This window comes from Fistularia commersonii, chromosome 5 (assembly GCF_037954325.1).
Source record: "Fistularia commersonii isolate RoL2024-O1a breed Wild chromosome 5, RoL_Fcom_v1.0, whole genome shotgun sequence".
NCBI classification, from domain to species: Eukaryota; Metazoa; Chordata; class Actinopteri; order Syngnathiformes; family Fistulariidae; genus Fistularia; species Fistularia commersonii.
The window spans coordinates 2,524,152-2,546,858 of record NC_141288.1 but is presented as its reverse complement, the minus strand read 5'-3'; the positions used below and the strand labels follow the sequence as shown (position 1 = coordinate 2,546,858).

General features: G+C 47.5%; 1 protein-coding gene across 5 annotated transcripts in view; it reads right to left on the bottom strand.

The window, feature by feature from the left end:
• anks1b (ankyrin repeat and sterile alpha motif domain containing 1B) overlaps window positions 1–22,707 on the bottom strand; it is a 260,974-nt gene that overhangs the window by 51,215 nt on the left and 187,052 nt on the right. For all 5 annotated transcript variants that reach the window (XM_086146400.1, XM_086146403.1, XM_086146401.1 and 2 more), the window contains exons 14-17: window positions 18,205–18,785; window positions 17,040–17,162; window positions 12,138–12,207; window positions 9,457–9,563 (exon numbers count right to left, since the gene is read on the bottom strand). In XM_086146400.1, the coding sequence (XP_086002526.1) occupies window positions 9,457–9,563; window positions 12,138–12,207; window positions 17,040–17,162; window positions 18,205–18,785 (881 nt within the window). The remainder of the gene's footprint in view (window positions 1–9,456; window positions 9,564–12,137; window positions 12,208–17,039; window positions 17,163–18,204; window positions 18,786–22,707) is intronic.

Below are 22,707 nucleotides of genomic sequence, written 5' to 3'. Positions count from 1 at the left end.
CTAAAGTCGCCACCGCTTCCCCGCCGTTGTTTCGTCTTGTTTGCAAACGTCGAGAGCCCGCCCGAGAGCAGCCCCTCCATATATTCATAGGGATTTCTCTTTCGGGGTAATGCGCTTCTTTGCGAGGCGGATTAGGGGCTCCAACTTCCAAAAGAATGCTGCTATTGACAGTTTTTTCCTTTCTAATGTTGTCTTCTGGATCCCTTTAGGGAACAAGTGGGTCAAATTGATTTCACCCGGCGGCTTCTCTTATCGGGTACTTCGGTATGCTCGGCGAGAACCTCATCAGGCTTCGCTCCCCCGCCGCCGCCGCCGCCGCTGCTGCTGCTATCTGTCTAACACCGGGCCCCCGTTCATTTTATTTTATCAGCACAAAACCCCATCCTCCTTCTTTCCCCCTCACTTACCGCCTTTTCTCCCGTTACCGTGACGCCTGAAGGCAAACGGGAAAAGTCCTGACGCCGGAACTTCGGTCTTCGGTTGCCCGAAATCCCTTCGGCGTTTCAAATCAACTCGTGATTGCCGTGTTGAAACGGCAGCCAATCACGGCCGAGTTGGATTCCCGTGTCGATTTCACATCGGGCGAACATCAGTTCGGCATAGCGGGGATGTCGGACGGTTCTTGAAACGAAAAATTAGACCGATGCTGGTATCCTCACGTCAGCCGCTCTCCGGCTGTCAGAACTTTTCAGGAACTTTCTTGAAGTGTTCAGACAACACGGGAACCACTGTTCCTGCTCCAAGGCAGCGTTTTTACAGTTCCGTAGGAACTCATTTGACACAAGAAAACTCAAAAGCCACGGCCATTACCGGAGACCTCTTGCGGACTGCGGTTAAAGACTACAGTGGTCACTGGTCCGCTTTTCTTGCCTCAAATGGACAGCAGGAGGAGGATGAGAAGGTCTGAGCTCTTCTGTTCTGCTACCCAAGAGAGGGTTTTTTGGGGCTCGCAGAGAAACGTCAACAGTTTGGCCAAAAATAAGTCTGGAGTGAGCTAACAGCTAACTGGGTTAGCGCAGGGAAAAGATAAAAACACGCTGGTCGTCCATGGTTACGGCTTCCACCTCCATGCTGACCATGTCGTCGTCTTCTTCGGTGGTTTGTTTTGCGTGGAACTTACTTCTTTTGGAAAAGCACAACACGAGACGTCCCGATATTAACTTCTCATAAAACTTCAACTAAACGTCAACTTGTAAACCCCGCTGGTGTCTTGCTCAGAGAAAAAAAACAAATCAACAGACAAATAGGACAGTCTCACAGGTATTTAACGGAAATCGTTAGCAATAAATGCTAACGTCAACCAACAGAAGTCCGCTGTGTATCTCAGGTGCGGATTGAAAGGCGAGCGTCTTTATACGGCGTGCAAGACGAGGTCAGCCCCCGAACAGCAGCTAAAACTAGCTAACGTTAGCAGAATCATCTCCCCGTAGAAGATGAAAACCTGGGAGAGCGCCTTTGTGCAGTCAGAGATACTGTACGTACGTACGTCGCCCACGGCCAGACAGGGTGTGAAGATGTTTAGGACAAAGGAAATGCGTCATCGTGGCGACGTCTCTGAATTTGCAGAATTTGCAGGAGCGAGCAAACATCGGAGCTTCGACTTTTAGCTAAGTGTTACAAAGCGTTCGGGAATAAGTGGCTTAAGGTATTAGCCACGAGTGTTTGTTTTTGCTTTATGTGTGTGTGTGTGTGAAAGAGAACGACAACACGGGTCATAAAAAGATTGTTTTTCTTTTACCAATTTACCTTTGTGATCATTTGCGCGCTTCACGAGGCAGATTTTAATCACGTTGCTCTTTATGAATTACGACTCCTGCGCCGTCTCTTGAGGCTTCCGGCTCGCGACTAAAGATGGAAAATGAGTTTGGAGGTTTATCTGCCACACCGGAGCAACTCAACACCATCCCTGACTAATGAATATTAATAGCGCGGGGAATTTAGTTGCAGGCTATACGCTCTCACGACGACGTCTGTCCAAATGTCTTCTAGTCTACCTTCTCCAGGGTTCTACCTCAAGTCGTCGTCTCACTTGTTATTCCTCCATCCCGATCACCTGCTCTTACATGTTGACAAGAACGAGGCCCTGTTTCTGTGACGATGTTCGCTTTTTTGCTAACAAGAATTCCGTGCATACAAGACCGTAGGCGACACCAGAGAAGGCGTAGTGCCATGCCGGGCCAGTAGGTGGCGCTGTGACCGTGTGATGAACCGAAATAGGATCATCTTGAGAGGACACTTCCTGTCACGGGGCAATAAAAAAAAAAAAAAGTCGGTACTGCAGTGAGACATACAAGTTGTCACTCCGCATCCACAAGCCTTTTAGAGACGTACAACTACTCGCTCCGTCATTCACACGTCACATGGGGACTCACATCCCGGGGTTGACTTCTGCCCTAGGGCCCTGTTTCCATGACGACATTCGATTTAGTTGCCAAAAAAAAGCATCTAGGTGCACGGATGACTGCAGGAGATACCAGAGATGCTGTGGAGCACATGCCGGGCCAGAAGTTGGCGGTAAGATGGACTAAAACAAGTGCAAGAGAAGAGGCGCCTCCTTGCTCGGCACGGAAACAGATGTGGATGCGACAGCGAGTGTCAACATCTACAAGGTGGGGCAGGGAATCTGCACTTTCCTGAAGAAGCACCCTTAGATCCAGCAGAGTGAGGAGTACCAGACGTTTTTCAGCACTCTGGAGTCAGCCATTGGCTGTTGACCGTGACCTTGGCGAGCACCCCTGAGTCTCCACTGGGACGCTCGCAAGTCTCCACTCCGGCCCCCCGTTCCACAAGTAGGTGGTCTTGAGTAAGTACAGTATCCAAAGGAACTTCAGGTCTTCTGGTTTGCCCCATGACTTGTATGCCTTGGTCAACTTCTGGGACAACATCTGTCCGGGACCAGGAGGAAGAACCAGGAGGCCCAAACAGAACTTGAGAACTTGGAGCCTCGGAGGCCATCGAGCCTCCGAGGCTCGTACAATTCATTAAAAAAAGAAGATATAAAAATTAGATCCCTGACAAATGTTGGCATTAGCGGATGACCTTTTAACAGATAGTGCAACATTTGTGGCAACATCTTAATTCACTTTCTCGCCGGGAGTTTGATGAGGGGATCATTACAAACCCAGCAGGCACTTAATGTTACTCCACTGTGAGGAAGGAGGCAGCCGTAGTCTTGATTCTCCAAAATCATTTCATTCATCAAAATAATACATGTACTTTCTATCTTTGTTGGTTTCGATACCTTTCAAAATCGAATAAAACGAGAATCTATTCCCGCCTGCCGGGTTCTGATGTTCACGATTTGGCGGCGAAATGAAGCTCCTGACTTGCGCTTTGTTCACGTTTTCTATATTTTGAAAAGGGCAGAAACAATTTCAAGTCCATGTCCAAACCACCTCAGTTTGACTTTATCTCCAGAACATCTACCATGTACAACCCCTCTGAGGGACTCGTTCCTGATCTTCTGTATCCTCCTTCTGTCTTCTCCTCAGCGTCTCCAAACCAGACACCTCTCTTACCTCCATCTTCTCCAAAATTCCTTTCATACTCCTTTAACGCCCTGGATACCCTTTCTCCAGCTGTTCCAACCTGCACATGTTTCTCCACCTCTTCTCCACCCTGGACTGTTGACCCTAAGTACTTCAACTCCTCCATCTTCTTCATCTCCATTCCCTGTAGCCTCAACGTTCCTCTTGGGTTCCTCCCATTCCCAGACATTTACTCTATCTTGCTGCAGCTAACCTTTGTTCCTCCTCAGAGCATACCTCCACCTCTCTAGATGTACCTCCACCTGCTTTCCGCTGTCACAGCAGATCACAATGTCATCTGCAAACTTCTCAGTCCATGGAGACTCCGCTCTAACCTCACCTGTTAATCTGTCCGGCACTAATAGTGAACAAGAAGAGGCTCAGAGCAGATCCCACCACCACCTCTTACATCTGTCATACAAGTCTTGCGCCACAGAAGAAAACTAAAAGCATCCTAATTCCTGAATGATGAGAATAGTGGTCTAACCTCACTTGTCAATCTGTCCATCACTAATAGAGAACAAGAAGAGGCTCAGAGCAGATCCCACCACCACTTCTTACATCTGTCATACAAGTCTTGCGCCACAGAAGAAAACTAAAAGCATCCTAATTCCTGAATGATGAGAATAGTGGTCTAACCTCACTTGTCAATCTGTCCATCACTAATAGAGAACAAGAAGAGGCTCAGAGCAGATCCCACCACCACTTCTTACATCTGTCATACAAGTCTTGCGCCACAGAAGAAAACTAAAAGCATCCTAATTCCTGAATGATGAGAATAGTGGTCTAACCTCACTTGTCAATCTGTCCATCACTAATAGAGAACAAGAAGAGGCTCAGAGCAGATCCCACCACCACCTCTTACATCTGTCATACAAGTCTTGCACCGCAGAAGAAAACTAAAAGCATCCTAATTCCTAAATGATGAGATAGTGGCTGCTGCCTGCAGACACCGTGAAATATTTCCCAAATAAAATCATTGAGATGAATCTATTTCTTGGTTAAACGGGCATCATTGCAACAACATCCCAAAACTGTGCGGTTGTTAATGACTTGTATCGTGTTTCAACGCTGTTGCTATAACTCAGCAAAACTTTGAACTCCTATTCCTGGAAAACCATGGACATCTTCTCATTATCCCTCATGCGAGTGGAAGCTCCTTCACGCTAAATTAGGAAAACTTACAGGGGCCTTTAAGTTCTCATAACCTTCATAATTAGCAATTATTTTGTTTCCCCACACTTTCGTCGACCTCCAACCAGTCCTGCGGTGGTGGAAGTTGTTAAAAAGAATTTATTTCCATAACTATTAAAGCCGCCCTGTCATTTGGAGGTTTCTGTGGTCTAACGGGTCAACATTCAGTCCTCGGCTTGCCGGGTTTCTGCTTCCCGACACGTTTTTTTTGACAGGGCAATCATTCCGCCCGTGTTTCTAAGCTGACGTCTTAATCCCAAATATGACGTTTTCCTCTCAGCGACTCTTGACTTCCATGTCGAGAAAACCCTTAAAAGTGGCGCGGGAAAGAAGCGCACGTGAAAGCACATCCAGAAAATCCAGCGGCACGCAGGACACGAAGCGTCTGACACTCCAAATCCTGCTTGATTTATGCGCAAACGGGGATGAGGTTGCCGGCAACGTCTCTACCTTCCCCCTCCCCAGACTGAAGGGGACAGTCCTAGCTCGCGGTATTTTATGCAGATGAGATAAAAGGAAAAAAAAACAAGCGCATTTCTTTTGTGCTTCTTTGCTCAAGACAAAGGGCACACGATTTCAAGGACCAAATCTGTACGCAGCGGCATTCTCATCCACCATCCATCACTGGATGCCTTTCAGTGTTCCTTCTTTGCGAATCTTCTCCGCCGCCGCCGAGTCGGGCGTGTTTCGAAACTGCCTCCGCGGCTCCACCCATTCGCTCTCTGCTCTTTTTTGTCCTCTACTGGCCGACGAAGGTGAGGGGACGCGCCCGCGGCGATGACCACCCCGAGCGCTGAACGGGTACGCCGAATGTTCGTAAGCATACATGTCCTGAGACGGTGCCTTGCTCGCCCTGCCTGGACTCAAGACGGGTCGCTTGATCTGCAAAGCAATCCTCTACTGGCCGACGAAGGTGAGGGAACGCGCCCGCTACAATGACCACCCCGAGCGCTAAACGGGTACGCCGAACGTTCGTAAGCATACATGTCCATAGACCGTGCCTTGCTCGCCCTGCCCAGACTCGGGACGGTTGCTTCATCTGCAAAGCAATCCTCTACTGGCCGATGAAGGTGAGGGGACGCGCCCGCGGCGATGACCACCCCGAGCGTCGAACGGGTACGTCGAACGTTCATAAGCATACATGTCCTGAGACCGTGCTTTGCTCGCCCTGCCCGGACTCGAGACGAGTCGCTTCCTCTGCAAAGCAATCGGTTCTACGGATAAACACAAGGTGGCCTTGAAATGAAAGGGAAGAAAAAATTCTTTCATCCCCCGGTTACGTGTTGCCGCCGCCGTTTAACTCCCGGGGCTGAGTGGCGACCCGAGCCTCTCCTTGACGGAGAGGACAAAGTCCTCGCAGCCCGAAATACAAATGCGTTCACATCGACTCGTAGCGCGAAGCGGATTTAGCCAAGGTTAACAGGGTTCTCCTATTTATTCACGTCTTACCCATTCGACCGAGGAGGAGGGGGCGCCCGACAATCTTGCGCCGTTTGTTATGGAAAGGCTATTAAGTTTATTTTCCTCACTTGTAGCTTCTGCTAGCGTTGCTGCAGAGCACTCCATCGACTACGAGGGACACTCGAAGGAGTAGAATACCCCGGTGGACGCGAATGACGACGGCACTCGACTAACAACCCAGAGAATTAGCGGCGGTTTAGCGACGGGTTCGGCTACCGCTAACGCAAAATCGGACAATTTCCCGACTACGCGACGAACGGTCGAGTGACATCGACGGCTAACTGGACACGTCCATTCGGTTAATTGTTTTGCGTCGCGGGAAAAACAGCTTAGACCCCCTGGAATAAACAGACTCCAAACACTCATTGCGATGTATAAACAAAATGCTGATTTAATTGGGAGTTCCGGTTCGGACGGTTATCAAAATAATTGCTTTCTCACAGTCCTGCTCCTCCTGCTCGCTTGGTTTCGGTCTCTTTGTCGGGTAACGCAAGTTACATAACGCAGATTCTGAGTCAACTGAATCAAATATTTCCATTTTTAAATCAAATCTTTGGTATTTAGGTAGGAGATACTTGTCTTACATAAGCGCTACTGCCTCATTTTCACTGCGGCTACAGCTTTAACTATGGTGTCTCCAATTCCCTCAAATGGGTGCATCGGTTCGCCTCGCCGAAACGGGGGTCCCTGATTGGATCCCGACTGGAGGGGCTTCTTTATGTTCTCACCGTGGGTTCTATCAGATCCTGCTGAAGGTCCACAAAACATGCAGGAGGTGCAGCGGAGACACTGGGTGTGAATGAAAGGGTGAATGATTGGACGTCTGTGAATGAGAGGCTGGACGGTTGCAGGTTCCATACGACACGAATGAGAAGGTGAATGTTGTGCGTCTCTTTATGACGTGAATGAGCGAGTGAATCGTTCCGTGTTTGTACAAAGACATGAATGAACGAGTGAACGGTTGCATGTTTCTATACGGCACAAATGAGAAGGTGAAAGGTTTGTCTATATAGGATAAGTGAATGAGAGGGTGAATGGTTGTGTGTTTTTTATATGACAAGAATGAGAGGGTGAATGTTGTGCGTCTCTTTATGACGTGAATGAGCGAGTGAATCGTTCCGTGTTTGTATAAAGACATGAATGAACGAGTGAATGGTTGAATGTTTCTAAACAACACAAATGAGAGGCCGGATGGTTCCATGTCTACATGACGTGTGAATGAGAGGGTGAATGGTTGCATGGTTGCATGTTTCTATACGACACGAATGAGAGGGTGAAAAGTTTGTCTATATAGGATTAGTGAATGAGAGGGTGAACGGTTGCATGTTTTTTACATGACATGAATGAGAGGGTGAATTGTTCCATGTCTACATGACGTGTGAATGACAGGGTGAATGTTGTGCGTCTCTATATGACGTGAACGGACAGGTCCGTGTTTCTGTGAGACACGAATGAGAGGGTGAATGGTTACATGTCTACATGGCGTGTGAATGAGAGGCTGAACGGTTGCATGTTTCTATACGACTTGAATGAGAGGGTGAATGTTGTGCGTCTCTTTATGACGTGAACGAGCGAGTGAATCCTTCCGTGTTTGTATAAAGACGTGAATGAACGAGTGAATGGTTTAACCGATGTGTGAATGAGAGGGTGAATGTTTGCACTTCATTATACGGCATAAACGAGAGGGTGAAGGGTTCGTCTATTTAGGGCGAGTGAATGAGAGGGTGAATGCTTTTTTGTCTACACGGGAGATGTGAATGAGAGGGTGAATGGCTGGATGTCTGTAAGATGTGTGAATGGTTGTTTCTACATGATGTACAAATGAGAGGGTGAATGGTTGCATGTCTCTGTAAGACATGTGAATGACAGGGTGAATGGTTGCATGTTTATATCTGACGAGTGAATGACAGGACTTGTCCATCCGGTACTCGGCCGCTAAAAGATATGCCGGTTTGTGCATTTGACTCGTCCGGCGGCTGAATTTCTTGAATTTGTTTCTCAACACGTCTCCTGAAGTGGCTCAGAAACGCTCGTAATTCGAAAACGAATTTCCAGCCGGTGCAGGTGATGATGAGCCGCCTGGGTTTCCAGGCGGTACGTGAATGAGAGGGCGAATGGCCGTACGTCCCTATGTGATCCACCCATTGATACCAATACAATCAAACACACACACACACACACACACACACACACACACACGTGTAACAATAACTTTCCATCTGCTCCGGCCGAGCCAACGACTTTCATTAGCCTCTCGCTGAGCGCGAGCAGAAACGGAGAAACACAATGGCCACGTGTGACACACACACACACACACACACACACACACATACACACACACGCACACACACACAGTGTAAGAGGAAGATTGAGTGATTTTTTTTTTTCTATATCTTTTTTTCCCCTGTTGCCTTGGTAACCAAAGGAACGGATGCAGGTCACGGTAAAGGAAGGCCACACACACACACACACACACACAGAGTATTGATAAGTGGTTAATGTTACTTCTCTTAAGTGTTGTACATCCTGCTTGATATATTCGTTGCCATGCCAACGGGCGTAACCATCGGAGAAGAATGTCAGTGCGTCACAGCGGCCGGGACGTTTTCTCAACGCCGGCCGTTTGAAAGGAGAGGATTCGAAGCGGCGAAGGCGCCGGACGAAGCGGCGGTTTCGGCGGCGGCGGCGAAGCTGTTACGTAACACAAGTTTGGGGCGACGTTAGCGAGAAGCTTCCGGTCACCCAACACACGAGAGGGTGAACGGAGGCGAATCTCTCCATGACTTGTGAACGAGTGAGCGGTCGTGCGTCTCCGTCCGGCCCCGTGATTGGTCAAGACCGAACCCCGCCTCCCGGCCAATCACAGCCGGGATCGGCGAGCGCAGGATGGACGCTATGAACGAATGAATAAATGAAAGCGTGAATCAGCGCGGGACGGACGGGTTTTCCCCGTCTCTGCACCACCTCCGCAGTTTTTCATCAGCGATCTCTCGCTCACACACACACACACACACACACACACACACACACACGAGAAGTGATCCTCAAACCTTTCTACGTCAGATAAAAGGGGGAGCGAGATCCTCGGGGCTACAGGTGGTTTTTCTCCGCGCAATTTCTTTTTTTTTTTTTTTTGCGCTACCGCTCCAGAGGAGACGTAGCGCGGGATTTTCATGCGTAGGAGGACCTCCGACGGCGAGGGGGAGGGAAAAAAAAAAAAAAAAAAAAGAGGGGTAAAACTCGAAAGGGACGGCCAACACGTGAAAACACTCACCATAAACTGGACGTTGTCGAAGCCGTTGGCCAGCAGGTGGTTCTCGTACTGGACCAGGCCGATGGAGTCCAACCACTGGCCCACGGACTGCAGCGGGCAGCGCGGACCTATGAGGGGGTGGAGGGGCAAACGCTTCAGCAGGGAGTAGCCGTCCACGCGGTAGCAGCGGCAGTCCGGCTGAGACAGCTGGCACTGCCACATCATGTTATGGCGGGCGAAGTGGCTGTCGAAGGAACCCGCCATGCCGGAGAGGCGAGACGGAGGTGCAGGAAGGAGGAGGAAGAGGAAGGGAAGGGCGGGGGGGGGGGGGTAAAGGTGACAGGAGGAGGAGGCTAAGCTAGGAGCATGGCGGGGGCGGAGGGGTCGGCATGCGGGGGCGCGGGGGTCGACTCGGGGTGAGGCATCCGGGCGTCGCCTTCCGGACGGAGGCAAGTTGTATCCCAGAAAGAGGCTCCCGTCCCGGAAGGTGGAGGAGAAAGGCGGCGTCGGGAGGGGGGGTTAAAATCCTGCAGGAGGTTTAGATCCGCCGGCGAGAGGCTGCTTTGCGGACGCTTTTCTCTTTCAGCTGTTGCGCTCGCCTCGCCGTCGCCTGGAGCGTGTGTGAGAGAGCGAGCCAGAAACGCCTGCGCTGTGGATTCTCTTCTATCAAGTACTCCCACTCTCATCTGTATGCTTCTGCAGCCTCCTCTCTCTCTCTCGCTCGCTCGCTCGCTCGCTCGCCGCACTCTCTCGCCGTCTTCGTCTCCGGGCGTCGATGGTCGCCCCCGACCCCCCCCCCCCCCCCCTCCCTCAGCCTCTCTGAACGCGGCGCTTCCGGCACGCTCCGACGAAAACGGCCATCAAAACCTCCTTTGTCCGCCGGCCGAGCTCTTTCCATCAGCCACCAATGCGTCTGTAGGTATATATTCCCGCGACTGTGTGTGTGTGTGTGTGTGTGTGATGTGCACGGCGAGGAGGACGAAGTTGAACCGGGAGGGAGGAGGTCCGTGGGAGCGTCTCCAGTGATTCGGTCAAAGTTGACGGCTCGTTTTTGAAACGCGCGTCGACGCCTCGGACGAAAGGCGGGAAATCCGTCTCGCCAGGAGAGGAGAACCCCTGGAAGGAGCTGCTTAAATTTATTTATCGCGTTAACGTTCGCTCGTGGAGCTTCAAGGCTTCCACCTGAGGAGCTCCAGACGGACGTGAACGTGTGGAGGGCTTCCGTTCAATTCGATGATTGACATTTAAATTTCTTTCCCCGGGATCATCGGATATTCTGAAGTTTATCTTATGTTAAACTAGAATATGGCGATTTTAGCATGAAAAAAAAAAGTAAAATACTGCAAAAAAAAAAAAAAAAAGGTTGAACAATGATATATTACAAGAGCAAAATTACAAAAAAAAAAAAAATCCTCAAAAATTTTCCGGTTATTTTACTGTTTCAAATAAAAAAAACTCAAATACTGCGAAAAAAAAAAAGGGCTGAACAATGATATATTACAAGAACAAAATTACAAAAAAAAAAAATCCTCAAAAATTTTCCGGTTATTTTACTGTTTCAAATACTGCAAAAAAAAGAAGGTTAAACAACGATAAATTGCAAGAACTGAATTGCAAAAAAAAAAAAAAAAACGCAAAATTTTCAGATTATTTTTCTGTTTTTTTTCCCATTTAGCTAGAACATGGCTATTTTAGCACGAAAAAAAAGTCAAATATTGCAAAAAAAAAAGGTTGAACAATGATATATTACAAGAACAAAATTACAAAAAAAAACTCAAAAATTTTCCGGTTATTTTACTGTTTCAAATACTGCGTAAAAAAAAAAAACGGTTAAACAACGATAAATTGCAAGAACTGAATTACAAAACAAAATCTGCAAAATTTCCTGATTATTTTACTGATTTTTTCCCTCTGAAGCTAGAACATGGCTATTTTAGCACATAAAAAGTCAAATGCTGCAAAAAAAAAAGTTAAACAATGATAAATCGCAAAAACGGAAAGACAGAAAAAATCAGCAAAATTTTCTGGTTATTTTACGTTTACTTTTCTTCTTGAGCTAGAATATGGCTATTTTAGCATGAAAAAAAAGTTAAATATTGCAAAAAAAAAGGTTAAACAACGATAAGTCACGAGAAACCTAATTACAAAAAAAAAATCTGCAAAATTTTATGATTATTTTTACTTTTTTCTCCCTAAGCTAGAAAAAGGCTATTTTAGCAAGAAAAGGTCAAATACTGCAAAAAAGAAAAAAAAACAGAAAAGGTCAAACACCAATAAATCGCAAGAACCGAATCACAAAAAAAAAAAAAAAAAAAAAATCCGCAAAATTTTCCGGTTATTTTACTAATTTTTTTTTCTTCTTAAGCTAGAATGTAGCTATTTAAGCAAGAAAAAAAGTCAAATGCTGCACAAAAAAAAGTTGAAAACAACAATAAATTGCAAGAACCGAATCAAAACAAAAATTCCGCAAAATTTTCTGGTTATTTTACTGTTCTTTTTTCCTCCAAAGCTAGAATATGGCTATTTTTACAGTTTTCCTATTTTATATTTATTTTACATTATGATTGCTTCGCCACCAACACGTGAGCAGGACAAGCGTAAAAGTGAATTCCAAACAATCGCAGAATTTGAGAAAACATCTTAAACTTTCTAGAGGCTCTCCATTCACCTCCAGAACATCTCCTGGTGGTGGACGTTCTCACCTGATGTTTTCTCCTTAATGTCCAGCCCGCTGCAGATTCCCGCCCCGATGGAGCTCATGATCTTGTCGATCTGAACAAAAAAAAAAAAAAAGGAATGGCGTTAGAAGAACGTTCTCCATGTGTCTCCTTGAGGTTCCTCCTGAGTCCAAACCCATGCAGGAGCTTGAGTGCGAGCCAGCGGTCTTTGCGGTTTCCCTCAGGACCTCCGGTGGGAGCTGAACTTCAGCTCCTTCGCAAGCAAAGCGCAGCAGAGGATGTTCCTCCTGAGGCAGTTCAAGAAGTTTAACCTTCCAAAGATGATGACGTCGCACTTCTACACCTCCATCATGCGTTCTGCGGAGAAGCTGGGATCGACCGAAACTACCCCACAAAATCAGTTTCTTCCCCTCGTCACCATTGACGCCCCCTCTTTGCACCAGGATCGCCCCGATTTCACTTTTAATTCTAACGTTCCCCTTTTCCACGGATGCGTTCCTGCGGTCTGGAATAGCGACACAACCGAACCGGCATTAGCATCCCGGCGCTAATGCCGGTTTGCGCGCTAACGCAAGAAACGACTTTTAAGTTGTTTTTTTTTTTTTTGTGCAGCTGGTAGCGGGATTCCCATTTCGGCGTAATTTAGGACATTTTCGGGGAGCTTGCGTCACACCGTAAATAAAGTAGAATTCTAGACGTCGTGGGTGTCAAACTCCAGGCCCGCGGGCCGAACGTGGCTCGCCGCGTCATTTTCTGCGGCCCGCTAACGTCTTAAAAGCTCTGGTTGTTTTGAAATAAATAAGTTGAATTTCTGCGTTGACCATAAACTACATTTCCCACAATCCATGTTGATCGTGTCACACGTGAATTGACGGCATTAGATTGGGACGTATCCGCGACATCAAGGTTAACAAAAAGGTTAAACAACGATAAATCACAAGAACCGAATTACAAAAAGGAAAACCGCAAAATTTTCAGGTTATCTTTAATGTTTTTTCCTTCTTTAGCTAGAATATGGCTATTAAAAGTTAAGTACTGCAAAAAACAGGGTAACAACAATAAAATCGCAAGAACCAAATTACAAAAAAAAAAATCTGCAAAATTTTTGGGTTGTTTTTACTGTTTTTTTTTCTTCTTAAGCTAAAATATGGCTATTTTAACACAAAAACAAAAGTCAAACACTGAAAAAAAAAAGGTTAAACAACGATAAATCGCAAGAACCGAATTCCAAAAAAAACTCTGCAAAAAATTTTACATTTATTTTTACTGTTCGTTTTCTTCTCAAGCTATAATGTGGCTAATGTAGCAGGAAAAGAAGCCAAGTACTGCAAAATAAGGTAAACGATGAAAAATCACAAGAACCGAATTACAAAAAAAATCCCCCAAATTTTCTGATTATTTTTTCTCTTTTTTTCTTCTTAAACTAGAATATGGCTATTTTAGCACGAAAACAAAAGTCAAACACTGGAAAAAAAAAAAAAAAAAGGTTAAACAACGATAAATCGCAAGAACCGAATTTCCAAAAAAATCTGCAAAATTTTACGATTAGTTTTACTGTTTTTTTTTCAATCTCATAATTCTCTTATTTCACATTTGCTCCACCACCAACTTTCGAGCCGGACAAGCGTAAAAGTGAATTTCCAAATGATCGCAAACCTTGAGAAAACATCTCACACGCCGTCCTTAAATTCTCGAAAACATGTTTCTAACTCGTCCGTATGGATTTGCTCTCCGGCTGAGCTTCGCTTCAACCCGTCCCAGTTTCTGTCCGCTATCTCGGCGCCATCATTTCGGTATTTTGCAACGCCGTCAGAACGTCAGGAATGACGGACCGGAGCTGCATCTGGAACGTGGAGCGCTCAGCAGCTTTAAAGGTGGAACCGGATAAAAGCTCAGATTTACAAGAAAATCTCTTTTTGTAACATCAATACTAATGAGTTTGTAAATCCCGGCACGTCACGGGTTTGCAAAGGGACTTTTCCTTTTTTTTTTTTTTTTTTTTTTTGCTAATAACGCAACTCCTTCGGTTCCCCCTGCGCGCGCCGCAAATAGCGCAACTGCGAAATCACGGTGCATCGCTCGCCATTTTCCCCCGAGCGTTCTTATCTGGTTGACCCGCGGCATGCAATTAAACAGGAAAGGTCACCTTAATTGCTGGGAATCCTGGCAAATTCCATACGGTGATTCATCACCATCAGCAAGTTATGCAAGAGATGCAACGCCATGCTAATGAAGATATGTATGCTAATGCGGAGTGGCGCGCGAATGAACACGTTATTTCAGAAACCGTGCGGTTCATTTCGGGCGCGATGGTGCCACGGATGCGTTCAAGTCCAAAAAGCGGCGGCGAGCATGTTTACATCGCTTTTCTTCCGATCTGAGCTAATTTTGAGTAGCTAATGCTGGTTTACACGCAACGCAAGAAATGACTTTTAAGTTTTTTTTTTTTTGTTTGTTTTTTTGTGCAGCTGGTAGCGGGATTCCCATTTCCGGCGTAATTTAGTACATTTTCGGCGAGCTTGCGTCACACCGTAAATAAAGTAGTACCGCCAGAGGTCGTCGGGGGGCATCGCCGTGGCAACCGACGCCTCTTTCGTAGAAGTGGACCATCACTTATCCTGGAAGTTGCGTTCCAAGACCCAAGTGAATTTCCGCAAAGTAGCGACGTGATAATTTTCTTACAGATAAATTAACCCTCAACGAACCCTTTTCACGAAACTCCTTGTGAAAATAAAGTGCCGCGGCTCCGTCGATCAAGTTACAAGAGCGAACCTTATCATCTTCCCAATCTTGTCATCGCTGCAAGTCGTTCGAGCTTCGATTTTTTTCTTCTTCTTCTTCTTCTCACCTCTTTTCCTCTTCCTCGCTGGCAGACTTCATCATCTCTGAGGTCCTCGTCTGTCGACGGATCCGAATGGCGGTCTATTAAGCCACCCATGTCAGGAGAAGCCGTATCCTCCAAAATTGCATGCCAGCAAAGAAGATCTTGTATTTAATTTATTTTATGAAATGAATTTTTATCTAATTTATTTTATAAAATGAATTTTTATTTAATTTGACGATTATTTTTACTGTTTTTTCCCCTTCCTAAGCTAGAATATGGCTATTTTAGCATGAAAAAAAAGTCAGATACTGCAAAATAAAGGTTAAACAATGATAATTCGCACAAACTGAATTACAAAAAAAAAAAAATCGCAAAATTTTACGATTAATTTTACTGTGTTTTTTTTTTTTTTTGCTTCTAAAGCTAGAATATGACTATTTTAGTACGAAAAAAAAGTCAAATACTGCAAAAAAAAGGTTAAACAATGATAAATCACAAAAACCGAATTACAAAAAAATTTTAAAAAAAATTCCGACCATTTTTACTGTTTTTTTTCCTTCCTAAGCTAGAATACAGCTATTTTAGCACGTAAAAAAAGTCAAATACTTAAACTATGATTAATCACAAGAACCGAATAAAGTAGCGAGGGGTTGCATGAGATCCATCCATCCCTCCATCTTCTTCCGCAATTTTCCCAAATTTTTCCCAACTACCTGCACGTCCTTCGTGGTGTGAAGCGCTAAACAGGTGTAGCTGTTTGTTTACGTCTGAAATCAGGACATCTGTCGACCAATCAAGCGACAGCTCAACCCAATGAACCGCTAGGTTTACTTCGCTAAGCAGAAATTCCCAGTGTTAGCATGTTTATTGCACATTATTGGATTTCAGTTCATCACAGGGCGGCGAGCGTTGATCAAACTAGCTCGACTGCGACCCGGCTCGCGTACGAAGGGTCGCGATCCCACGGTGGCGTCCCGACGGCGCAACCGCGTCGGTACGTTCAATTCAGACGACGCCCCGGGCGTAAACACACCGCTAGTAAAAAAATAAACACCCATCAAAACCTCGACCTCGCCGTGCTCCACCTTCTAGAATAAAAAAAACCCTTTCTCTCAGATATCTGGCCCTCCCTGCGGCCGCATGTCGGATGCGGAGGGAAAATCAATGCGAGAGCATGTTAAATTAGCGGTCGGGTTTCCGGCTACATCGGAATAGCCGGGCGAGGGGAGGTTGTTGAAGCGGCCCTCTGCCGGGCCCCTGCTGGAGCTCCCGCTCCAAATCACACCGGTTTTCATTTTCCGATATATCACGGCGGGGAAACGGGAGAATTTATTCGTTATCTGTATCGCTTATCCTGGACCGCTAGCAGTCGGGGGTGAAATCGACAGCAGCTTTCATCGGGCGAAAGGCGGGGTTCAACCTGGACCGATCGCAGGGCCACAGAAGAAGTCGTATATTCAACTATTCATTCACTCATTCATACATTTTTAGAAACATCCAAGAGATTCACCCTTTAGAAAGAGACATCCATTCATTCACACGTCATGGAGGGACAAATGGACCAATTCAGCCTCTCATTCACACCTCATCGAGACGAAACAATTCAGATTCACCCTTTAGAAAGAGACATATGACCATTCATCCATTCATTCACACGTCATCCAGGGACAAATGAACCAATTCAGCCTCTCATTCACACGTCATCAAGGGACAAATGGACCAATTCAGCCTCTCATTCACATGTCATAGAGAGACGAAACAATTCGCTCTCGGATTCACCCGTCATAGAGGCACACGACTATTCGTTCACCCATTCATACATTTATAGAGACATACAACCATTCGATCACGCGTTCATACAACCGTTCACGCTTTCACTTACATGTCATATAGACTCAAAACCACTCATTCACACACTGATTCACTCAGTCATACATTCATCATATGTAGACCTCCAACCACTCACCCTGTCATTTACATGTGTGGGCAGTGAAGGGTCTCCCATGAACCTCCTGCATGTGTTTGGACGGAGTGAGGAACCCCATGCAGATACGGGGAGAACATGGAGACTCCGCAAAGAGGTCTTCACAAAAGGGTCTTACCTCTTCCCACTCGGCCGTGAAAGAGGGGGTCCTCTCCAGCCTCCCCCCCGGGCTGCTGCCCTCTCCCGGCCCGGGGCTCCCGGGCCCTTGGCCCCGAGGTCCAGACCCCCAGCTGTGCTCCTCCTGCAGAAAACATGAAAACGGGGTCAGGCGTGACCGGATGGTGAGCGCTCGCGGAACCACCGCGTCCTTCCGGCATCGCGGAGTTGGATTTTATCCGCGGTGCGTTAAAGAAACCTCCTCTCCGGCGCAGCGGGGAACACTGTGACCCAGATCGGGCTGCTTTCCAATTGTTCCTGATGTTCCACAGCGGTACGCGACAAAATCGCCGCCGCCTGAAATGGATATGCGGTGTGGCGCTAACGCTTCTACAACCGGAAACTTCTCCTGCAACTTTCATGAGACGTCCCAAGCAGAAGTGTGCCGAGGCTTCGCTTCTCCTCTATAATTCAACATAAAGATGCCGGTTCTGTTCTTGAAACCAGGACGGTTGGAAGGAAAAGGGGCCGCGATTTGCAAAGCGAAATGATCGACATTTTCGAAAAACCGTCCAGCTGCAAATGTAGTTCCAGGAAACAGCCTCCACCAGGGGAGCTAGTTTTTGCTAATAACTCGCGGGCAGTAAGGGACCGCGGTAGCGGCTGCGCCTTAAACTTTTTCTGGGCCGCCGTGACCCGCACCTTCGGCTCCACGCTAACAAACAAACCACCAGAGGAGAAGAAGAGGAAGTCAACACGGACAGCATGAAGGTGGAAGCTACCACTGTGTTCATGGACTATCTATCTTCTAGAGCTAGCCGTTAGCTAACTCCGGACTCATTTTGGACAAAAGTTCCTCTTGCGGGCAAGAAAAGCTCAGACCTCTTTGACATTTTTCTCTGGTTCTGTCCTTCTTGTCGCAAGAAAACGGCCGGGAAGCATCTGCTCGTGGGGCGAGGCTTAGGAATTCCAACAATCACCAAGCACATGGAACCGTTAAAAGAGCCCGGAGCTAAAACTGTTCCGGGAACCGAGGTCCGCGGAGGTTCCTTCAGTGCCGAGGACACCTCGAGTCAAGTCGACGTACATCTCCGTCCCGCGCCATCTACTTGTTTAGCCGGGAGCTAACAAGAGCTAACAAGACCGACCTCTCTGGAGTCACTAGGAGGCCTTGAACGCGGACCTACCTGTATGGGTGACACCGCCACCAGATTGGAATCGGACTTGGACATGGACTTGGAGAGCTGCAGGTCCAGCACGCTGCGAGGCATCGACCTCATCCTGCCCAGAGTGCAAGCCCTCTCCTCGTAGCCGTCCTTGACCGCGCTCCCCGTTTGACTCTCTCCGTTGTGGGCGGAGGCCGGCGTGCAGGACGGGGGTCGGTCCAGCGTCGACCAGCCGCGCCGGGGGTCGCTTTGGACCCGGTCCTGGTTGACCTTGGTGTGAAACACAGTCCGGTAGACCACCTGGGGCTTCTGCGAGTCGGCGGCGTTCGTCTGGGACACGCGGACCTGAGCTTGGCCGCCTCCGATCACAATGCTGAACTCCGGCGTCCGCAGCAGGCCGCTCTGGCCGTCGGCGCCGGCGTGCTTGCGGGGTTTGGGGCTGTACAGATGGTAAGGCGTGTCGGGGTTCTCGTAAGCCGGGGAGGATCCATGTAGGAGGCCCGCGAACTCCTCAGGGATGTGGCTCTTCCTGCGATCCTCAGGCGGCGCGGCCGAAGTCGGCGGCGGCGGCGGCGGCGGCTCTCGCCGGTACGGCCCGTCGTCTGAAAACACAAACACAAATTAACCTGAAAGCTTAAACTCCAGGATAGAAGAGACACCTTTAGTAACCAGGATCTTCTCTTGCGAACGTCCGGCCTGTTTGTTTCTCCGGGGAGAAATAAAGGAAACTCCTGACTTGGATTTTACACTCCCTCGCCGTCTGGGTACGAGTGTGTGTGTGTGTGTTAACCTGTGCATGTGAGCGTGAACTCATTGGGCAGACACACACTCACACCATTGACCGGGCTTCTTTTATTTTGGAAGGGATGCTTTCAGGCTGCGGCTCACTGTCTGTGTGCGCTGAAGTGAAAGGGACGCCGGCGGAAGCGTCTTTTGAATTTTTGCAGAGAGCCGACGTAATTGTAGACATGTGTGTGTGTGTGTGTGTGTGTGTGTGTGTGTGTGTGTGAGAGATCGTGCACGGCGCTTGAACAACGGCTCGCCTTCATTTCCATACAACGCGCCGTGTTATCAGCGATTTCGCAGGGATCGTTGTAGCCGCAAATCCATATTTGACCGACGATAAATAAGAATAATAATCATTAAATTATCTTATTGTTTGTGTGTTTTGGGCTTCGTTGTTTGTCGAAACCCCCCCCGGCCACGGTAGAGGACAGTAAATCAATGCGGCAGATTGATCCGCGGGCTCGTTCATGATGGGATGTGAGAGATACGTTACCACTTTCAGCCTGCATGGTGTGATTGGTGTGAGAGCTACGTGCTACGCTAGTTCCTGTCAGAATGCAGGAACTTTTTGCAGCTCCTAGAACCTTTCCAGGAACCACTCGGACAGCAGACCACGGACCTCGGTTCCTAGATCCTTCTTAACTCCTACTCCGAGGCAGGGTCTTCTTATGGCTCCGTAGGAACTCATGGGTACTTGGTGATTTGGGAACTCCTATACCACGGCGGTTAGCGAATACTTCTTGTAGACTACACTGGTCGGATGTTTTCCTGAGAAAAATGGACAGAAACGGCGAGAAATGGAGCGACAAAGAGGTCCAAAGGTCGAGATTTTTGGCCAAAATGAGTCCGGAGTTAGCTAACGGCTAACGGGGTTCTTCATAGGGCGAAGCAGCCCAGGGAGTTGTTGTCCAACTCTTCTTCTTCTTCAAGAGTTTGTTTGTGAGCGTGAAGCTTCTGGTGCAAGTTACAGCGCCTAGCATCGTCCTGTAAAAATGGCGGTCCACAAGAAGTATCAGGTAAGACCATCGTCCTCGGTCCCTCTGCCGTCAGGATACACCAAGAAACTCCTTCCTGAAAAGGTTCTAGAAACCGCAAAGAGTTCCCACAGAGTGAGAGCGACTTCACATGCTATATATTAGCATTAGCCTTTCCCTCTTTGCGGCTCCATTTTTTGCCGGTTCTGTCCATTTTGACCTCAAGAAAACCAGTGGCTGCAATAGTTTTTACAAGCGGCACGGCTAATGAGCGTAGCTTGTGAGCTCCACCGAGCACCTCCGTCATACAAGTTCCTATGGAAGGGTATACATACCCTGCCTCGGAGCTAAACTGAACCGAGGTCTCTGGTTCCTAAGCTGTCTGAATGCATGACTAAACGGACAAGAAGAAGTAAAAAGTTCCCACAGTGGGAAAACAACTATTAAAAATGGTCCCTTGACTGAACGCGAACTCCAAGCAATTGCTGTGTTCACATACATCAACCGTGGCGTCTGTTTGGCCTCTCAGCGGCGAGCACATTAACTACCTCCAGGTAATGAGGGATGAGCGATGTGACTCATCCTGAAGTGTGCGGACAGAAACTGTCAATTTTCTCCTCACGCGAGCGCGAGCCACTTCAGCGAATGACTAATTCTCAGCGTTTTACGGGGTAAACAGGACAAAAGTGGCAAAAAAAAACAAAAAACAAAAAAAAAAAAACTTATTGCCTCTCCGCCATTCGGCTGCAAAATTTAACGGCGTGATATCGACTCCGTTTCGGCTCGGAGGCGTCATTAAGTTAAATCTACCGGCTCTCTTTCAGGGAGCGACACCGGTATGCTCAGCTCTCGGCGAGTTGCTCCTCTCAGCCCGACTTGACGTTTCTTTTCTTGGCCCTTAATAAGCCCTTCATAAAGACCCCGGCGACAGGTAAGCCTGTCGGTCTCCATGACAACAGTAAGCGCCGCCGCCGGCGTGCTTTCAGGGCAAGTCTAACAGGTGGGAGTTAGATACACCGGCGGACGCAGGGAATTTGGAAGATTACCGTATTTTTCGCACTATAAAATTCGTACATTTTCTCAAAAATCATCGTCGCGCCTTACAAATGTACGTCGAAATGTTTCACTGCGACTTCGGTGAGCGACGAAGCCGCTCCGCTTGATCGATTGTCGTCCCCATTCAGTTGTCCGCTATCAATGGAAACGATAAACCAATCAGAGAGCAGTGCGTAGTACGCTTACCTCCGACACTTTCTGTAACAACGTTACGTACCGTCCTTCAAGAGAATATTATTATTCAAACTCAAGGCCATCGGTCTGGCAGTAGATGATGGGAATAGAGAAGCCGCCAAAGAATTCATCACTGATGAATCAACGGTACGGAAGTGGAGGAAGCAAGCGGATGAAGTGCGCCAAGTAAAGAAGACCAAACAGGGAACAAAACGAGATGGCCGACGTTAGAGGACAAAATCGAACAGTCGGTTATTTAATGAGTTGAATAAAGTTCGACTTAACTGTTCTGTTTTGCTTTATATGTCGTATGTTTTACGATGCGCCTTATAATGCAGCGCGCCTTATAGTGCGCAAAACACGGTATATCAGATTAACTTGGATTCGGCCCGACAACGTCAAGATGATTCACCCATTCAAACGACCACAGCGCTAACCGTGCTATTGGGAGTAACCAGGGGCGCAGCTTCTCATCTGAGGACTCTTTGGCATCAAGGCTGGAGGAGGAGCTCCGACCATCAGTTTGGAGCGGCGGCCTGATCTACCAACGGAGCCTACATTGGATTTTTGTCAAAATTTTCTTATACAACAACTGGACGGGAGTTTCTGAATATAACCGCCGGGGTCGGGGGTCAAAGTAGCGATAGCTTGTTATGCAAATGGCAGAGGAGTTGTGTAGACCAGTGCTACCCAACCACGCATTTGTATGCCGTGCGAGATCATCGGGTGTGCCGTGGCAAAAAAGCCTACTTTCACCTGATTGGTCCAAAAATGATTTAGTTGTCGCAAATAACGTGTCTTTGACAATACAAGTGCAAGACAATACAATGAAAGTTAGAGTGCGTTTGGATTCACTTTTACTGGGGAGCCAACTGAGCTGATGCTGCTCCGCCTGGTGTTCGGGGAAAGGTTGTTGAACGGTGCCGTGGTTCCAAGTAAACTTGAACGGCATCTCCAAACTAAACCACGAGACCGGTGAGAAAGCGCTGAAAGCTAGCGACAAGGTTGCTAAACTCATTGCTAAAGCCAAACAGCAACAGACCTTGGCAGAGACGTTCATGCTACCTGTCTGCAAAACCATCGGGGAAGAAATGCTAAAGAAATAGCCCAAGACTACAGTTTCATTCTACTTCATTAAAAAAAATTTTGACATGTTTATTTGCTGGTGTGCCATGTGATTTTTCTAATTTAAAATATGTGCCGTGGCTCGAAAAAGGTTGGGAAACACTAAGTCGAAGGTGGTTGTGGTGCAAATGGGGATGTCCTTAGGAGGGAACAAAGGTACATCTTCAGTTTCTGGATTCAAATCCAGAAAAGGTGCAGCCAAACTTCTTGTAAAGAGAAACCCGTTGGATCACATGGACGGTTGTGGGCGGTTGTCACCGGGGTCTGGTTCCGGTGTTGGATCTTCCTGGGTGGTTTGGAGGGTGCAGATGGGCTCTGTCTGTGATTTGGGCGAAAGGTTGCGCCTGAGCCCCCTCCTCTGTTCTGAGACGGTATTTCCATTTTGACAAAGATGGCTTCTTTGACTTCT